Below are 19797 nucleotides of genomic sequence, written 5' to 3' on the forward strand. Positions count from 1 at the left end.
AATGAAAGTGCTGAATTGGATTTTTAGAATGGATCCGAGGGTTTTATATTAATATCATTGTTATTGTTATTATTATTAATGTTGTTATTGTTATTATCATTAGTAATAGTAGTATTAAGGGATATTTACCATCTGATCCTATATTCAAAATTATTATTATTGTTACTAATGTTATTATTATTAATAAGCGTGTTATAATTAATTTAATAATTATAAATAATATATAACAGGTGTTAAATATAACCTGTACGTGCGTCTTTGTCTCTGAGCATGCGCTGTGCGTCCAGAACACGTTGACCACGGAGCTAGCGTTAGCTTGTGTTAGCTCGTGTTAGCTGCAGCAGAGCTCCAGGCTTTGTGGGGGTAGAAACCCGGCTGTAATAAACCAATTCCCGGACACTGTAGTGTGTAAGGGGCCGGTGAACATGGCCAGGTACCTGCGGCCTCCTAACACGTCTCTGTTCGTCAGAAACATCGCTGACGAGTCCAGGTATGTGGTCATTCTTTAACCATGCTAGCGTGAGTGGATGCGCGGCTAAGCTAACGCGATGCTAGTTCGTTAGCAAACAGCTGTGGACAAAATGGCTCGTGCGGAGCGACCCCAGACACAGAGGCGAACAGACTCAGGATCAGCTCACTTCGACCCGACACTGTTCCCAGATCAGTGTTCACAGCTGGATGCATTTAACGCTGCTCAGGGCTTTATCAGTGCGTAGCAAACAGAAGCGTAAAGACTGTGTCGTTGATTTGAAATTAATCTTACTCCCCAAATTAATATGGATTATTTATATTCTGGACATAAATTATTCTTTTCATTTTACTGTGTATCCATATTAATATAACCAACACGTTCATTCTAATTTACTGTAGAATTAACTTACCTGTCAACTTCTCATGTCTAAGCTTTAAAAACCTTTACACAAAGAGAAAGGTGATTTGTTTATTTACTGGTTCTGTGCCATGGCAAAACATCCCAAAACAATGTGATTATTCATGTAAATATTATTATGCAGATCTTTTATCTTCAGATAATAATATAATAATATAAGTACTGTGTTACAGGATTTTAAACTGTGAATGTGAGATGACAATGTCCAGGTTGTTGGTGATTAAAGGCTTCTCTCTTCTCTCACGCTTTCATCATATAACTTGATAATTATGTTTCACATGTGAACAGGCAACACAGTCGGTGCATAGTGAATATTCACACTTCTACCTTCTGTTTGTTGTCCTGCTAAACAAAGTCAAATCTATCTTTGTTAAATCTATATTGTTGACGACTATAACTCTCAGAAATAAAGTATGAATATTCAGGATTCACTGTCGAGTTAACAAAGCTCTTCGAACAATAGGAGAATATACACAACTGTCCAGATACTCAAATAAAACACAATGCTAAGTTTACTAACTGTTCAACAATTTTTGCTATAAAAATTACTAAGATATTCCAGAAAATAAAGTATATAATACTACAACACAAATGATCTTATAAGAATACCAAATTTCCCTCTGAAACACTTTGTGTTAAAATATGATGTGCAGTTGTCACATCTCTGAATCCATATATCCGTATTGTAGTTTGTAATTAGGAGTAAAGCCAATATTGTCAGTCATAAAACCTTATAACCAGTGATCTGTGACAGTCTCCCCCATTGGCCAGTTTCATCTGCTCTGTTAAAGATGATGATCTCTGGGTTCTACTGCTGCTATTCCCATGTTTAATTTAACGTCTGGGTTTTGGCATGTGCAGTCACACCTCGAGGACACGTCAGTTTGACATGTGATAGTAACACATTTTGTTTGCAAACAGGTGTTGTCATGTTCTGTGCTGGAACCTGCTCTTGTGTACACACCCTACACACCGAGCTCCAGCTGAGTTCATATGGTAGCCAGCAGAATAAATGTGCTTATTTCATGACACTTTAGGCCAGAGGATATACGACGTGAGTTTGGTCGTTATGGGCCTATTGTAGATGTCTACCTTCCGCTTGACTTCTATACTCGACGGCCGAGAGGATTTGCTTACATTCAATATCCTTTATTCTTTTAATTTCAAAATGGTGTACTTTTTTTAATGAGGAAATGTTAAGTATGAAAGAAATCTCACTATCCAGCTGCAGTGGAACCTGACCTGATTTGTTTATTTGGGGAGGAGTCACTCTTATTTTAGTTTATTCACGATTCATTGTGTGGGAATGTTTTTATGTGAATATTTTAACATGTTTTTTGTTATCAAAGATACTGTTTTCAAATTCCAATCTATTCCTAACCAATATTTCCTCTGTTGTTGCCTTAGAATGGTAAAGATACAGTTCTGGACACCCCACACCAAAGAAAAGTTGAAAGAAGTAGAGTAGATTCAAGCCAAAGACACCCAGGCGACAAGCAGTAGTGGAATTGGGAAAATAAAGAGAGAGCAAAAGCATGAAGATACACAGAGGAGGAAAGAGAGCACCCAGGCTTCCGTTTGTCTGCCAAAGGAAGGGAGGAAAAGAAAAGTGTTTATTGGGCAAAGACAAGCAGGAAACCTCAAGTTCTTCTGCCAAGACAATAAAGATCAAGCTGAAGGTCAAAGGTCAAGCATGTTAAAGGTAACAAGTCAAACTCTTCGTATCCTACCGAATTTGATCATCATCAACATTTGTCCTGTCTCCACAATCTGAAATCACAAGTGGCCCTTTCTGATTCAATTTTATGTTTTTGCAACTGCAGTAGGTGTTACTGAAGACGTGAAATTATGACTTTAAAACATCATGACAATAGAATGGATTATTACAATTTTACACTTTTCAAATGTTACCTGAAATAAATTTGCCACACTGATCCAGTGGCTGTGTGTGTTTTTCATTTGTAGCTGTCAACGTGTGTTGCAGCCTTTTTCTTTGTAATTGTTGTGCATGTGTGCAGACTTTTGTCCCAGCTTTCCAAATTTTCCACAAAAAAAAGTCCTTAACAGCACAGCACGTTTGAAGATGTCCGCGACGCAGAAGACGCGCTTCACAACCTGGACCGTAAATGGGTTAGTGGACGACAGATCGAGATTCAATTTGCTCAAGGAGACCGCAAGAGTACGAACCGTTGCTTTCCTATCTAAGCATTAACACTTGTCTGGCAAATTTTGTTTTATTTTGTACCTAACATTCTGCTATCAAACTGTCCATCAAGCACCTAACCAGATGAAGACGAAGGAGCGCAGTTCCCCTCGCAGCTCCTCCTCTCGCCATGAGGACGAGCGGGACAGCCGCCGCCGCCGCTCCCGGAGCCGCAGTTACGATCGGCGCAGGTCCCGGAGCCCCTCCTACGACCGCCGGCCTCGGAGGTCGGAGAGCCCTCGAGAGTAAGTTGATGGCAACCTTACTTTATTTACAATTGCAGTTTTCTGACATTGTCCATCACTTGGTATTAGAGCTTGTGGTGTTGTATCAAACACTGTAGGATCGCTGTGTCCTATAATGTGTAATGATTTGGGGTTGGAATTAATCTGAAATACTTTTTGATTATCAAGGTCAGTGGGTCAGGGAGTGCTTGGTCAAATTCTTTTACATGACTAAGTTCCTTACAAATCACAGATCTTAGATTATTTCGGTGAAGGTTTGAAGTATCCTAAACAGAACCTAACTTAAATCATATAGGCACTGTTTAAGTTTCTGAAGGATCCTTAACAAAGGGTCTTTGTGTATTTACGATTTTATCAGCTCCACCACTGTCTTGCACCACTTACACCAACATCCCACCAAAGAAACCCTGCGTGAGTCAACTGAAGCTCAACAGGATTTGATTGACTGTGTGGTTGGTTTCTAAATTTAGAAAAATACATGCTGTCCTTTTATGACCAGAGAGGGGGTCTTACTGAATTAGGGGATCAAAACAAGGAGTGTCAGTAAATGTGCCAAACATTATATCCTGCTTCAATACAAGAACACGTTGTTTGCTCATCCTACAATTAGGTGACAGCTACACCCTGAAAAACTGGTCTGTTGTCTTTGTTCCCTTCACAGATCTCGGTCCTACAGTCGACACAGACGGAGCCGAAGCCAAGAAAATGACAAGTATGATCAAAAGTTTTCTTGTGGTCAGTAAACGGCTGAACAAGTATTTCCTTCTCTTATCATTCATAATGCTTATTGCCACCAGGTACAGAGGTCCACCCCGTGATCACCACAGAGCACACCATGAGCGAGGGTCACGCAGCCGCTCTGGGTCCCCCTCCGCCTCCAAATCCAGGCCTAAAGTTAAAAAGAGCCAGTCCAGGTCCCACAGCCCGGCTGAGGCTTTCCACCCAAACTCCGGCTCCCAGAAACAATCGGTGGGACGCTCTCCATCCCGCTCCTACTCTAGATCCCTGTCTCGGTCACGCTCTCGCTCCAGATCCTGGGCTGGACGCAAGTCTGGTGGTCACTAATTCTCTGGCCTGCCAAAGCCCTTGAGGATGTTACTCTTCAACTTATGATAACTACAGTGTTATGCTCTTTATTTGAATTTGATTATCATCACATTATAGAAGGGGCTGTTGCCAAATGAAAGCGCAGTAGCAACAGCTTGGATGTTATTTTTATGCTTAGTGAAAACTGTTCTTGTTTTAAAGTAATTCATGAAACCACAGGCCAGGTTGAGTTACTTAGACGTGTGTAATGTTGGATGTTGAAGGGTAAGATAATGTCATGGGTACTATCATTTTTTTTTTTACTTTGAGTATGCAAAACATACCATAATATTCTTGTTAATATGCCTGTTTCCATTTGGTGTGTTATGTAAAGGCATAAAAAACTCAATTAATCTTCTGGCCAGTGTTACCAATGTGTTTAAGTAATCCAACCCCACTTGTCTGGATTCAGGGGCCCTGATGCAGTGGAATAGTTGTTGGCTGCTGTGGCAGTGGATTATGAATGGGATGTGGCCAGTTTCTTCTTGTTACTGTGTCCAGTACTCTATAATTTAACAATATGTAAAAGACATACTTCATTCTGATGTACTATGATCAGTGACTTCACGTGTCCCATAGACCTGTTCTTGTTTTAATGGTTATACTTTGTGTTTAACCAATAAAAACCTACAAAAATGAATCTGTTTTTTATGTGTATAACATGTGGTGATAGCATGAAGTGAAATGTATGGATCCAATCAGAAAGTCATACACAGACAGGAATAGGGGGAGAGGGAAGGGATTTATTTTTTTGGTTAAAATTTGTCATCAATTCAGAGTGCATTCGTTTACTTTTTTTTTTTGAACAATTCGTACCAATCTTAAAACAGGGCAATTTTTTTTCTTTCCATCTTCGGTGACATGTTATCGAGGGAAGGGGGGGCCAAATCAAAGATTTTTTTTTCTAAATTTGTAAGGAGACAGTGCCTTGCATGGCTCAAACAGGGGCAAGTAAGAAAATGTCAAAATGAACAACCAATAGAAGTAATATTTTCACAACATGGGGTCCAAATTCAATTGTCAGCTGGCGGAAGAACAGCTGAGAAGTGAAAGTGGTGTTTTAAAGAAGAAAAAAACATTTGGCCAGTTCAGATTGCCACCTTATGAATTAGCTTCAGCATGGGTTTCAACATAGGCACAAACGGGTCAACTCAAGATTAAAAGCATCACGCTTACACACTGTAAGCACATTCAGAACTCAATTCCATCATACATATGCAAGTCTCCTTAGATCCAATTGATATTTGTTGCAGTCTTAGTTATTTTTTGCACATAGCATCTTTCACCCTGCACTGCATATTACAAAACAATAAAAAACATGTGCAAGATCTCTGGAAAGATAACAGTGCAGGGGTACTGACAAATGCTATAGGCAGATTTTTTTTTAACAAAAATAGTCTTCAGTATTGAAGTCAAGACACGTCCTTAGCATGTCTATACATTCAGTGTTATTACTAAAAATACTTTTGTCAGGCAGGCCTCAAACGCGGTCTGCAAATGTACATATGCTACAAGTACTTTATACATTATACATTTTCATTATTTACATGGCTCTTGAACACAGAAGCTCTCTTTTTGTTTTGTCGTCTTAAGGCTGGCTATAAACAGCTTCGATTCTGCAAAGGGAAAGCAAAAAGGGCCTCGAAAGAGGACTGAATCACAAAAAGTCCATAGGGAGATAGTCTACGCCTCCACCATTTCAACAGCATCCTGACCTGTAACTTATGAAAAATAAAAATTGTCTGATTGCAGTGCAAGAGGTTAAACAAGAGGCAGAGGCCGCAAAGTGCCTGTTGATTATGGGATGGGCAAACACTGACCCTTTTTGTAAACACAAACACCAGCCTCCTTTCTCAGGTAGAGTCCCCTGGGCCACTTTACTTCAGTAACCTTCCTCGACTCTCTGCCCAACATTGCTCACAAATGCCTGCAGCCAATAGGACCGTGTCATGTGACTTGGTGGTGAAATTTCCAAAACCAAGCCTGGCCCTCTTCCGCACGATAGAGCTGCAGCATTGTCCTGAAAAGGCAGAGTGCGAGGAGAAATAACAGTGCTGATTGATCTAGAGGAGTTAAAAAAAAAGGTGACCCGGGGGAACTCGATAACCCTTTCACCGCTTGAGCTGGCAAGGTTAAAGTGGCCATGACAGTGATGCCAACCACATTTTGAGGATGTCTAATAGAGAAGAAATTACTGAAAGAACATTGCTTTGGTTACACACAGCACATCATACATCTTTCAACCACAACAAAAATTGGACTTATACAAAATAATGCTATGATAGAGTGTTATGGGCCTTAGACTTACTCAACTCCTATAGTGCATGTGCGCACAGCGCAATAAAAAAGGTACAGGAGTTGAGAGTCCAGGCCTGTGTGCCATGGTCTCTTATTACCCTTCAGTTTGGGGTTAAACATTTGACCTGTACTTACTAGCTACAGCTTATTATCTACAGTAAGATAGCTTTTTCCCTGCAGAATGGCAGTTGAGTGTACTTTCTTTCCCGAACAAGGAATGGAAAGATGGTGGGCCTTATTGAACAATAGTGCTACAGCTGTAAGTTTGCTTTAGCACCTGAGGCTTCAGAGGTTACTCCAAAGGATCATCATAAAACTTATGCGAATAAACCGCTCGTCTGTCCACAGAAATGGACCATAAAGGTGGTGGGAATTTACCTGACCTGTACTATAACCATTGTTTGAAGGAAACAAACTACACTCAGTCACTGCTTTGACAGCCAACGTTAAAAAGAAAAAACAAAAAGTACAAAGGAAATCCAGTTTATCGTGAGTCACAGACAGACTCCACTAAAGGCATCACCTACCAACAAGGCAGCAGCGCTGTAATATTTTATATTAGTTAAAAAATAGGTGTAAACTTCAGAAGCTGTGCATTTCTACAACTGCCCCCTAACCCTCAAGAAAGTCAATCTAAAAAACAGCTAAAAGTATTACAACACTGCGGTGTTCCTGGTGAGTGGATGCCTTCAACAGAGCCCCAGTTTGGGCATTGGCTTATCGTTTTTAAATGGTCATGTGTGGGTATCCCTCTCAGGCCTGCATTTTGAGGAGGCTCTTGAGCTGGAAGGCCATCATCTCCCTGTTGTCACAGGAGCCCATTGAGAAGGACACCCAGTGACTGGGGGGCTTGGGCAGCACGCTGGGCAAAGGTGGTTCACTGAACTTGGGCCCTGCGTAGCTGGGGCTTCCCTGGGTGGCCAGGAACGTGTTGAGGTGAGACACTGCACCCTCCCAGTTCTGATCATAGTTGGTGGCAAAACGGACGCCCTTCTCTGCAGACGCGGCCTGCCGCGCCTCTGGCGACCTGTGGTAAGCTGCGCCTTTGTCACTCCGGCGGTGGCCATGGTGGTGAAGACCCCCTGCCCCTCCTGCAGATGCTGCTGCTCCGTTCTGGTCACGGCTCCTGGGCTTAGCCCGGCCAAGTTGGTGGTTCTTCTTGGGCATCGTGCGATCAGGGTGGGAAGCTGGAATGTTGTATCTCTCTCCACCTCCCATATTGCTTAAGCACTACGTGTCACCTACATGAAGAGAATATACTGTTAGAATCCTGTGGCAGTTATCATGATCTACTGGACTGACATTGCACAGCGGCTACGTGCAGAAACACCAGACGGCCCGCGCCGCCCCTCCCCCCGCGGCCCCAGAGGAAAACAACCCCCAGCTCTGCGCTCACCTCTTTGTTGTCACAGAGTCGACTGAGCAGAGATCCCTCTTTAAGCGTTCGCCTCCGATCGGGCCCCAGGTCCTCGAAGTAGCTTTCTGTCTACTTCTCACTGCACTTTTATGTCCAGCAAGGTCTGAAGTTTTCATGTGCCACTGAGCGTTGTTTTCTCGCGGAGGCGAGATGAACATCAATTCACGTCGGCACACGGTGCTCCAGGAAGCCTGTGATCTGAAGACAAAGAAAAAGTCAATTACTGTTATTTATTATTGTTATCGTACGAATCGACGCGCGAGTTTCTATTGGTTAACAGCCTTGTTGTTTTGCTCCAGACGTGGGGGGATGTGCATTTGTGAATGCGTCATTACATCCTGTGCCTCAGACAACAAACAGAAACTCGAAAAAGAATCTGCTCGTCTGATAAAATACATGATATAGCATCATAAACAATATTAGCTATGACAACAACAACAACTGAATGTTACATAAACAGCGTCTCTGTAATCCCACTTCTTGGCTGCGGTGTCTTTGTCCCTCCGAGATGTTCTACTACGGTTTTTAAAGCATCAACAGAATTTGTAAAAAAAATAACTCGCGTCTCTTTATGTGACCTTGAATTAAGACGTAACAGTGAAACAAACAACGCGTAAACAACCCGGACCCACTAATCTGGCACAAACACAAACAAAGGAAGCCAGAGCTCAACATGGCGACGGAGAGCAGCAGCGTCTCTTACCGACTCCTCAGGCTTTGGTGGTCGAAGCCTTTCGTCCGAAAGAAAAGAAAAATGATAATAATACGAGAACAGCCTCCGAAGTGTCACAGCGAGCTGCGATGCGCCGCGAGTCCGTCTCCCTCCGAGTCTGTGGGGGTGTTAAAAACCGGAGAAGAAGTGGCCATAGACTCCTCTTCTCTCCCGACTCCGTCTCTAAATGCAACAAAATGGCATCTCCAGCGGTTATATGTAGCTGTCCAGGAACCAGGAGCCGACCAATCGCGTGTCGAGGACGAAACGCTTGGCCAATGGGCTCCGAGGAGGGCGATGCTCTCAGGGCTGTTGCCAGAGAGATGACGTCAATAAGCGGGCCCCGCCTCTGCAGCCCTTTGTTAGGGGGGACTTCCTGAAAGAGGAAAACTAAAACACAACTGTGGTAAATAAATGTTTCACACGACGACAAGTTTGTGTTTTTTGTGTGTTTGTTCAAAGTCAAGTCCTCATCGAGACACAACACGTGCACGCGTTTAGATGTGTCCCAGGGCTTTTTATTCTACTGGAGGGAAACTGGTCCGTGGTGAGGGTGGGGGGGGGGGGGGGTGAAAACAAAACAACAGTGATATAGTAACAGCTGCAACAGGCTGACGCTCTTACATCTCCTGTCTGTGATCTGTCTGTACCCCTCCCCCCTCTGGTCACACAAAACCTTGACCAGCAACAGGAGCAGCTATGTTTGTCGTGTGTGTTTGTGTGTGTGTGTTTGTGTACATAGTGTGAAGACTACCAGCAACTAGCATAATAAACTTGACCACTTCTTTCAATTCGAACAACTTAATAGATCCCAGGAGGGCAGTCTTAATTTGGCAGTCTACCCATCTGTGTGATTACATACACAAAAAAAACCACAATCAGCAGCCGCATTCAGACTTTTTCTTAAACTGTATATATTCGTTTCTATTCCATTTAAACTCAAGTTTTGCACGTCACTTATTTCTACTTACTGATGCCTATTACTTGAGTGTAATATTGCAAATGTCCTCATGGTGGGACTAATAAAGCACTATCTTATCTGTTCTTATCAACACCCACATGCCCGTGAGGACAGATCAGTCAATGAGCCCACAGAGCAACGGGGAAAACAAAGTGCAAGTGGGGACTAGAGACATTTAACTACTAATAATGACCAGAAGACAATGGTGCAGAGTGGGAAGATGCTGGATCAAGAATGGATTATTGTATAAAGGATGGTTTATAAGGTTTCAAGGTCCATGAATCTTATAATGGCAATTTACTCAAACCGGTCCTCCAGCCCCAGAGGTCAAAACAGATGGGTAATCATGTGAAGTACTATTTGTAATTTTGATCCTCTTGTAGTTTACATCGAAGCCGCCACTACTCCTCTACACGTATTTGACAGTTTCAGCCACAATCGAGAATAAGATTTCCATGTAATGAAGTTTTCAGAACTTTGTTACAAAAAAACTCCCTTTCTACGTCCTTTAAGCTGGTAGCGGTTCCTCTTCGGACTGACTTCCTCTCCAAACCTGTCATGGCTCCATTTAAAACACTGATAATCTTTCAACATCACACAATAAACTAAAATGCTGAGTAACAATTACAGACGCAGATTTCTGTTTCTTCTCTTTTTCTAGCACAGTCGAAAATTCCCCGTCCCCTCAGATTGGTTTCATAATCCCGGGTTAATATTTAAAAACGTTGTTCCACTCTGACCCGCTTCAAGTCTGAAATGCTGCTCTGGCTGTTGCCTCACTCAACATACTAACTAAATAAAGTCAAGATATCTGTGTCAGGGGCCATTTCATTACAGAATAAGTACTGGTAATAACTGAGAATAGCAAACTGAGACTTTGAATGCTGAACTTTTCCTTTTAATGGAAAGTATTAAACTGTAGTATATACTTTTACTACGGTAAAGGATCTGAGTACTTTTAATCTAACATTGTAGATCTCATATCAGAGAAATGCAAACAGGAGAGTTTTTCCCAACCTTTTAGATTCTTAAACATTTTTAAATAGGCTCTGTGGTGATGTTACAGTGTCCATTGGGTCATACTTCAGTGTGAGCTTTGAATCAAAGGCCCAAATCAGACTGAGACGTAAGAACGAGTGCCATATAATTGTCACCCTGCTGTAAATCTGCAGCAACATGTGGACGGGTCATTGAGGGTTAGTGGGTGAGAACCGTCCTGCCCCCGACGGTTTGTTGAGTTATCCCAGAATAACAACACCTCTCCTTTTGTTTCGAGTGGGGAGTTTCCTCCTGAGCAGATGGGTGAGTGAGTGGTTACTAAAAACAAAATCATTTACCATATGAATAACAGCACGTAATATCACATGGAATTATTCCAATGCTCGACACACCTTGCACGTCAAAGAAATCATTGAAAGCTATTTTAGACGACTGATTTCCAAAGTGTGTGAATCTGGTTTGTCTAGTTCTAACTACACTAAAATATAGCCGTTGTTTAATTAGAATTTTCACTTCTCATGTGATAAGACGCTGCACTTACTTTCCTTATATCGTTTCAAAGGACTTTATCAGCAGCTTTCATGCTATAACATCTCTCTGCAGGTTTTATACGAGTCTGCAGGTCCAGAATAAAGAATAGAAAACAACCACCATGACCAATTAACTCAGAACAAAGTCCACAGTCAATGTTCCCCTCCGTTACCTAAGTGTGTGTGGATTCTAAAAGAGTTGCATAACAACTGTGTGTTGGCCAGTGCTCATAGCTAAAGGCCAGGGAAGGACACTGCCCACTGCAACCTTTGAAGGGGGTTGTGCCCATGAAGAGTCAGCTATGTATGGAAAGTAGGTCACCAAGAGGCTTCTGTAGGTCACACAGGAGAAAGAAGACAGACAAATGTCCATATATGACTGGTGGCAAAGGTTTGGATTGTAAACATGTCTTTGAGATAATGAACGTACAGTGAGACGTCCTGGGGCAAGGAGTGGGAACACATGAAAAACAGAAGCTGCCACGTTCCGTCCCTTTTCTCACACACACTCACAGATAAGTGGACGGACCAGATGGTCCCTCCTCACTCTCTGCCTCATTGGCCATTCACGCCATTCACAGTTGTTATTGGGTGTAAAAGGGTCGAAAGCAAACTGTAAAAAGTGTCACATGAATTTGAAAAAGTCTGACGTGTCTGCTGAAACTCGCCCACGCAAAGTGACGTCGGAAAGAAAGGAGGCGGAAAGGATTTCACAACACTGAGCAAGAAACTGAGCGCTTATCAAAGTCCTTTAACACAACCAGCACAATCAGCCAGATCATATCTCTGCGTTGTGTTGCCAAGTTTTTGTTCAGTGGGACAACTTGACAAAACACAAAGAAGAACATGTTTTATTAACTGTTTTGAGTTTACGCCAAAAGCTACACAAGATGTGTTTTTAAAATGTAGAAATAAAAATATACTCAGTTTGCAGATCTGCAGGTCTGTACTTGCAATGCAAGTACAGACCTGATACTAGTACAACCCTTTGATGCCCCTTGGCTGCATGAGAATAAATGAGTATTAAATCTTGTATTTTAGTTACTATTAATCTCACAATATTTATTTTTGTCCACCTTCGACCGGGATATGCAGCAACACAGACTCACCACTTGACAGCACAATGATTACTGTTGTGTAATAAACTCAACAATTGTTCTTTGAGCTTAGATTTCCAACCTCATGACATTTCAGAACACAACACTGTGTTTAACTCTTCGTGTTGATCCGGCTGTGATGGAGGACTGTACAGCTCTCTGGGAAAAGGTGAGTTGTTGCTGTTTCTTTCAGTTGTTTTCTGGGGATTTGAGACTTTCAGCACTTTCCTCCGAACTCAGGAAATTATGTGCATCATATGTATGTTATAAGTCACAAAGTATTTTCCAGTCACCAATGCTCAGGAATTCAGCCTATGTTTATAATTCTAGAGTGAGTTCAGTTACAGTCGTCACAAGAGCAGATGAGTATTTTTGTTTCTGTCCTCGGAATAACTGCACTATTCAATTTATTCATAAATACCATAGAAATTGTAATTTAACATCTAATTATATAAATATAATAAAAATACAAACAATACAAATAGTCAAACATTTTTTGGAATTCTAAATTCTGCACAAATCATTAGTATCCCTTTAAAATGTAGCAAATACATTTAAACAAACGCTAAAACCAAGGATTCGCTTTTGTACATTAAAATCTCCCCTTTAATTTTAGTTACGTTGTTTAATATTCTTGACAGCACAATAGACAACAATGCGTTATTAACACAATTAGCACAAGGTAATTTGTTTGGTGCTTTTCATACGGCTGATGTGATCCTGTCTGTCCGGCAATCTGCAAATGAGGAGAGGAAATCTGATTAATGGCTTCAGCCCGAATCATCTGAAACAGCGATCCTTCGCTTGATGTTTGTGTCCATGGTGAATTCTGAAAAAGGGAGAGTGTGCAGCAGGATGACGTAATGCAGCTGATCATTGAGCATTTCAGGCTTTATTCCATCCTGTTGTCTGCTCTGCTGCACCTGCCAGGCGGTGACAGAGAAGAAATCTTATTGTGGCTGTGCTGTCTGCTGCTAATCAGATTTCCTGCCTCCGGGCCTGCTGGATCCATCAGGTCAGAGGAGAGGACCTGGTCACTGCAGCAGATATCACTGTCTCATTTCAGGACCAGTTGGCTTTAGTGTTTCAAATCAATACTTCAATAATATCTAAACACATATGTCACAAATCATGTCTTTCTGGCCCATTTCTTTAATCGTTTGATATTTTTGTTAGCCCCAGTTACGGTGTGATTCATCTGTTCTTTATTGAAGCTGAAATAGGTTGCAAATATGCCCCCGGTATTTGATTTTGTGACCTGATTAAATAGTTATTGAACTACTTATGTTTTTTATTTATTTATTTTCTTTTACCAAAGGGGTATTAGCCAAATTAAATGGCCTTAATTGCAGAATGGGTTGATTGTTAAGTTTTGTTCTACATCTGAGAGGAATAGTAGAGACGGACACACTTGAAAAAACTTTTTAACTCAGCGTTGTTTACATGATGCACCCATAGACTGTATGGATGCACCATGCCACGTAATGATTCCTTATCAACTGTACTTCAGGGCTGCTTAACATTGCCCCCTGTTGCTCTACAAGTTGTATTACACCCTGTTCCTTGAGACTGTGGCTTCATTGGGCATCTGTCACTAATGACTGGTGCAGAATTTAAGGTACAACATCATTATTTTGGAAAATACGCAAAGCTCCAGACAAGCTGTCATCTAAATGTGAACCTATAGAGGCCCATGTGGTAAAAGGTGAATATGACCCGAATACCACAAAACAATTATGGCGTCTATGGCAACTTTGGTTGACATGCGGTGTTGCTTTGGATTACTTTAATCCAATCTGGGCCAAAATCCATATAAACTCAGATTTAATTTTAAAACATGTTAAACTGTTGTTGTTTGTTATTTAATGGTAAAACACAGCGATTTGTTTCAGGATAAAAATATGTTTAGAAAAGTAAGACAGTAGAGGAATCAAATATGTCTTTGTAATGAGACGAGGGCCAAACAGCTTTATCATATCATCTGTTCTATGCACACATTTACAATCTTTACACTAACAAAGCCAACATGAATTATCTGGCCAGTTCTTCCATGCAAAAGCAATCAAGGTGCACTTGTCATCCCTCAACCGATGTGTTTTAAAAATAGCATAAACCATGTGATCCTACACGGAAAGGACCTGTAGGTGTGATGGCAGATACTGTCTGTTAAATAAAGATGGAAGATGGTGGAAAGTCATTAGCAAGATAGGTGGAAGGAAAAACTGTCGCTGCACGAGTTGAAATAATCCAATAGCAAGACGTTTTGAGGTGAGTTGAATAGGGAAAAATGATAAAGTATAAATAAACGAGGCTATTCATCCTGAAGTCTGCTGATTGGTTCGTTTGATTTGTTTTCTGTTCCTGGTGAAAATGCTCTCAGATTTAGGAGTCCTGCCTATCGGCAGTTTTTCAGAACCAAATGTGCGTTTTTATCCTCCTTTTTATCGACATGTCTTTCACACCCGAGCACCATTCCTAAGTGCTATTCTCCCCAGGGGGCACGACCCTGTCTGCTTGGAATCAAATTGATGGTGGAGGACACAACACCCCTAGTGTGTGAAATTGTGACGGGTAGATGCACTTCAGCTTCTCATCGAATCAAACAGACGGAGACCAGGCTGCCCCAGCCGCCTGACTCACGATTAAGTCGAATTCATACGAATTTTTGCGGATGTTCTTTAGTAACATTTCAAACGAAATTTTGATGAGACCAGGCTGATCTGTTTCTCTCTCTCCCTCCCTACCTCTCTCTCTCTCTGCCTCTCTCTCTCTTTCCCATGTCATCACAGCCACCCTCCTTATCTTCTCTCTTCACTCATGCGCGTTGTCGCTAGTCCGTTGATTGTGCAGTCGTGCTGTGGTTGTACTGAGCGAGACCGGAAATCTGATCATAGTGCAACAAGAAAATCCCAGAGATTAGAATTCACAAGGTAAGCTCTCCAACAAGATCTTATTTCATTCAAGGTAAAAGAAAAACATTCACATTGTTATTCACAATTTTGCCTTTCAAATGGATGCAAATGTAATTTACAGATGTTTTAAGATGTTTTAAGGAAACCATATTCTTATTTCCGAGTTACTACTTGTACAATAAGTGCCTTGGTGCAGCAGATATACTACTTTTGACCTATTTTTTTATAAACGTTTCTTGATCCTTCTTTGCTGCTACAAAACCAAATATTTCAACTTGTCATTTCATTGCTTATTCCACAAGGGCTTGTAACGTTTTGAAATAATGTGTTAGGCCGGCAACAGCATCTCACAGTTGTGCAGGATGTGGCAACAACTGTTGCCACATCCTGCATGTCGCCACTGAAGTGACTGAAAGGGATTGTCTGTGTGCTATGTTTCCTCTGGGCAGTGTTGCTGTTGCTTTTTGAAGTGAAAATCAGATTGATAAGACTGTATGGTTCGGAGTCAAAATACAAAACTTTGTATATCAAGATTCTCATTGCAAAGGAGAGAAGAGAGAGCCTGAGGTGGTTTTATATCCACAGTGAATGCACCCACACGGCCCATAGTGCAACTGAGAAACATTGTCCCTCAAGTCAATGAAGGGCTCTCTGGAAAGTAATGTTATTCCACTACTTCAGCCGATACATATTCTTTGCTTTCATAGGCTAATGTTACAACACTGAAATAAGATTCATTGGACGCAGAGAAAAGGGAAAACAACACAGTGAGGGGCACGCTGACCTGAAAACGTTCCCTTTGCCTCTATCCCAGCACAGCAATCACTTTAACTGCATCATAAATATAAGCCGACACGATCCGTGATCCATATATCCATATGTAATAAACTCACTTTCCCCCAACTTCTCTGAAAATGACTGTAATCTACAAATTTCATGTGTTTGCATCATGATTTTTTCCCCCCAAGTAAAATATATTCCTCAGGTTTAAGCTTCCGTGTGCAAACAGTTTCAGGGGAACATCCTAGTTTATCACAGCATTATTGACTTTAATCAAATCCTCTGACTACAGCTCCACACACAGAGTTTAATCTATTAATTGCAAACTGGTGATGCACTCTGTTCAACCAAGTGGTGACCTTCACCCACCGATTAACTGCCCAGGTAAAATACAGTCCTGGCTGATTCCAAAAGGGGGCAGTGTTCAACCCGTCACATATACTTCATAGTTCACAGAAAATGTCCTGTTACAGAAACCTTTTGAAAATAGAAACAATGTTGTGTTATGGTGAACTTGCAGCTGATGCTCTGCGTGCAGCTGAACATGATACCATCGCAGGATTTGACTCAGGAAACAAAATGATCTAACTCTTTTATTAGATTTTGACACTGATCTTTGATCCTTGAGGACTTCTTTATGGCTGTCTTCTCATTGACCAGGCATTTCTCCCCAATATAACCATCACCTGACACAGTAATGACCATTGTCTGTTTGCTCCAACCTCTAATTGACTCTCAGCCATGACTCACACATGTTAATGTTCCTTTTAAGCTCCAGGTTCAATATTGACCAAGAGAAAAGAGTAATCACATTTTATACTTAACCACATCCTACACATTTTTGTCTATTTCCATTTGAAGGAAAAACTTCAAGGTGAGGATTTTATATACATCAAATAATGAGTAAAAACTACACAATAATAAAATCCGCAGAGGTTTCCCTGTTGAATGTTGGGTATTGCTTTATTTGTTCACTTTTCATTAAAACTTTTCATTTACATTTTTTTACCAACAATTTTGTTGCAGATACATTTATTTTAGCTTTTTTTTTTATTACAACTACAGATTCAAATTATAATTTATTTTCTTTCCTAATTCAAATCTAGCAGTAGCCCAAGAGGTGGATGAAATGGAGGAATGGGAGAGTCCTGCTTCATTGGGATCCACAGCAGCCAAAGAGAACTCAGGTATGTAGTCATCCATAAGTTCTCTATGTTTCTTCAGCTGTTGATTAAATACAACTTAGATGGAGATTGTAGTCATACATTCACTACGTGTGTGTTTTTCCTCAGGGGACAATTCATGTGAGAACCTGGAATGCTTCAAGGTCCTGCTGCCAGTAGAGAAGATAACCATCAGCGCCATCTGTTTCCTGGCAGGTCCAATCACTCTGCTGGAGAATGCTCTGGTGCTGGCTGTGATCGCCGCCACAGCCTCTCTACGCCAGCGACCCTCCTATCTCTTCATTGGCAGCCTCGCTCTGGCTGATGTCTGCGCCAGCTGCTTCTTCACCTCCAGCTTTTTGGACTTCCACCTCTTTTTTCGCAAAAGCGATGGCCCCACTGCCTACCTCTTCAAGCTAGGTGGTGTCACCATGGCCTTTACCAGCTCGGTGGGAAGTCTACTACTGACTGCCATGGACCGCTACCTTTGCATTCATCGGGCCTCCGACTACAAGGTGCTGCTGACCCGGCGGCGAGCCCTGCTGAGCATGCTGCTCCTCTGGAGTGCCACCATCTTGATCTCCTTCTTGCCCCTGATGGGCTGGAGGTGTCCCACCGGCCTCACTCCTACCTGCTCGCGCCTCTTCCCCTACGTCAACCAGGGGTATCTGGCCTGCTGGACCAGTTTTATCCTGGTGCTTCTGGCTCTTATTTTGGGGGCTTATGCTCTCATCCTGTTGAAGGCCCACCGCCATGAATCCTCCATGAACAGCATACATGGACAAGCAGGGACAGGCCACAACCGCATGAGGATGGATATCCGGCTGGCTCGTACCTTCGGTCTGATCCTGCTGATACTTGTGGGCTGCTGGCTTCCGGCACTGTCCTTCATGCTAGCAGACACCTCTGTGATCCTGACCCATTCCGAGCAGAGGGCCTTTGCCTTTTGCAGCACCCTCTGCCTGGTGAACTCTGCAGTCAACCCACTGCTGTACGCCCTGCGCTGCAGAGAGCTGAGAGTCGCCCTGCTGCAGCTGGTACAGAGGCTTTGTGTGATCGGGAGGTGTAAAACGACCACAGAGGATTTAACCCCTGGTCTGCCCTCTGCAGACGACAACTTTACTGCCATCTCCGAGGACGAGATGCCCCAGCTAGGAACCACACAGCCAAACTCCATCTCGGGGATCGTCAACGACAATCCGCAGCCGGACGTCGGGAAATGAAGAAGGTGAATCGAAGAAGTAGCTGAACACAGATGGAAAATATCTATGGAGATGTGCTTGTAGTGAAGATTGTGATTCAAAATAAACTTGACTGTAGATTAAGAGTAAAATCTACATGAAACCGTTTTGCAGGATTCATTATCATATATATTTAAACTTGCAGTGATTGAATAAGACTAGTGGGGTCAAAATGATTTAACATTAAGTTCTAAATTAGTTTGTGGATAAAAGTGATGCGGAACATGTGACATATTGTGTTTTTACATGCAATTACAACAACAACAAAACTGAGCTTGTAAAGAATACTTCAGTAGCCATATCTTTTTACTTAAATCAAACTTACATTGGAGATTAGTTATTTTTTGTTTTAGCTATTACTCTTTTTACAATTTCCACTAGGGATGATTAGTATGGTATGATTTTAGTGTATATTACCCTATTTGCAAAGAGGATACATGTAGTTATAGTATTATGATTGAAAGGAATTAAAACCTGTAATACATATATATATAGTGGAGATAGATTTGTTTAGGTCAAGCAAAAAGGTTTAGCGGGTTGAGCTTTTTTAAGCGTGATGATGCAATGTGACCATCTAACCTATAACCTTTGACCTCTCTGCCTCCCGTGTCATCGCTTTAAAGCTCCCAATAGTTTCCTGTGAACTGAACTTTTGTGTGAAGGATTTGCTGTTCGTATATGTGTATGTCCGAGTGTGTTTGTCCCTGAGCATGCGAGCACAGAGGAGCCTCAGGGTTGCATATATCCTATCTGCACATGAATGCCAGGACTCCACAAAAGCCCCCATGCAGGGGAGTATTTCACACAATGTTCACCACATGAATCCAAGCCGTGTGCTGAGGTAAATGAGGCACCGGCCGGGAAGAGAGAACAAGCACCGAAGCACTAGAACACTCTTTGCAACAGAGACAGTCGGCAGCTGCAGTAAAGCACAAACTGAAATGGACTTAGACTCCCAGCCACTTGTAAGGTAATAAAATGGACAATCACAAAAGTCTTAAGTCTTTTTTGAGTGTGTCTTCTTACCATTGATTATTTACTAACACTAATGTGTGGATGCACTTTTGTTACTTATCTGTTATTTCAGTTAATAAACAAGAAACTATAGAAAAGGTCATTACTTGTTTATCACTGTTAAATACATTACAATGCAAAATGGGGTTTCTACCGTCTGAAAAAAGTTTCATGCTGCAGCTACACCTTTAATCTACCTAAAGCCATTTTATAATACACATTTTAAATGGATTCACTATATTATATTAAA

At 41.7% G+C, this 19797-nt stretch overlaps 3 protein-coding genes across 4 annotated transcripts; 2 read left to right on the forward strand and 1 right to left on the reverse strand.

Annotated features, from left to right (window-relative positions):
* The first annotated feature begins 285 nt into the window (after positions 1–285).
* Positions 286–5063, forward strand: srsf10a (serine and arginine rich splicing factor 10a). Its single transcript, XM_053431730.1, has 6 exons — positions 286–490; positions 1927–2031; positions 2965–3068; positions 3166–3337; positions 3999–4049; positions 4135–5063. Exons 1-6 carry the CDS (start codon positions 426–428, stop codon positions 4400–4402), a joined length of 765 nt encoding a protein of 254 aa, XP_053287705.1. The 5' UTR covers positions 286–425; the 3' UTR covers positions 4403–5063.
* Positions 5064–5146: 83 nt separating this feature from the next.
* On the reverse strand, positions 5147–9054 carry pnrc2 (proline-rich nuclear receptor coactivator 2). The gene is made up of 3 exons (XM_053431731.1): positions 8842–9054; positions 8118–8336; positions 5147–7962 (listed from the first exon to the last, which is right to left on the reverse strand). Exon 3 carries the CDS (start codon positions 7937–7939, stop codon positions 7475–7477), a length of 465 nt encoding a protein of 154 aa, XP_053287706.1. The 5' UTR covers positions 7940–7962; positions 8118–8336; positions 8842–9054; the 3' UTR covers positions 5147–7474.
* A 3404-nt stretch (positions 9055–12458) lies between these two features.
* On the forward strand, positions 12459–19527 carry cnr2 (cannabinoid receptor 2). 2 transcript variants are annotated; one of them, XM_053432467.1, is made up of 4 exons: positions 12459–12606; positions 15227–15367; positions 17236–17316; positions 17422–19527. In XM_053432467.1, the coding sequence occupies exons 3-4, from the start codon at positions 17259–17261 to the stop codon at positions 18513–18515; spliced, it is 1152 nt and encodes a 383-aa protein (XP_053288442.1). In that variant the 5' UTR covers positions 12459–12606; positions 15227–15367; positions 17236–17258; the 3' UTR covers positions 18516–19527. The 2 variants fall into 2 exon arrangements, with proteins under 2 accessions (XP_053288442.1, XP_053288443.1); XM_053432468.1 differs by having other exon boundaries at positions 17239–17316.
* The last annotated feature ends 270 nt before the right edge of the window (positions 19528–19797 follow it).

This window comes from Pleuronectes platessa, chromosome 10 (genome assembly GCF_947347685.1).
Source record: "Pleuronectes platessa chromosome 10, fPlePla1.1, whole genome shotgun sequence".
Lineage (NCBI taxonomy): Eukaryota > Metazoa > Chordata > Actinopteri > Pleuronectiformes > Pleuronectidae > Pleuronectes > Pleuronectes platessa.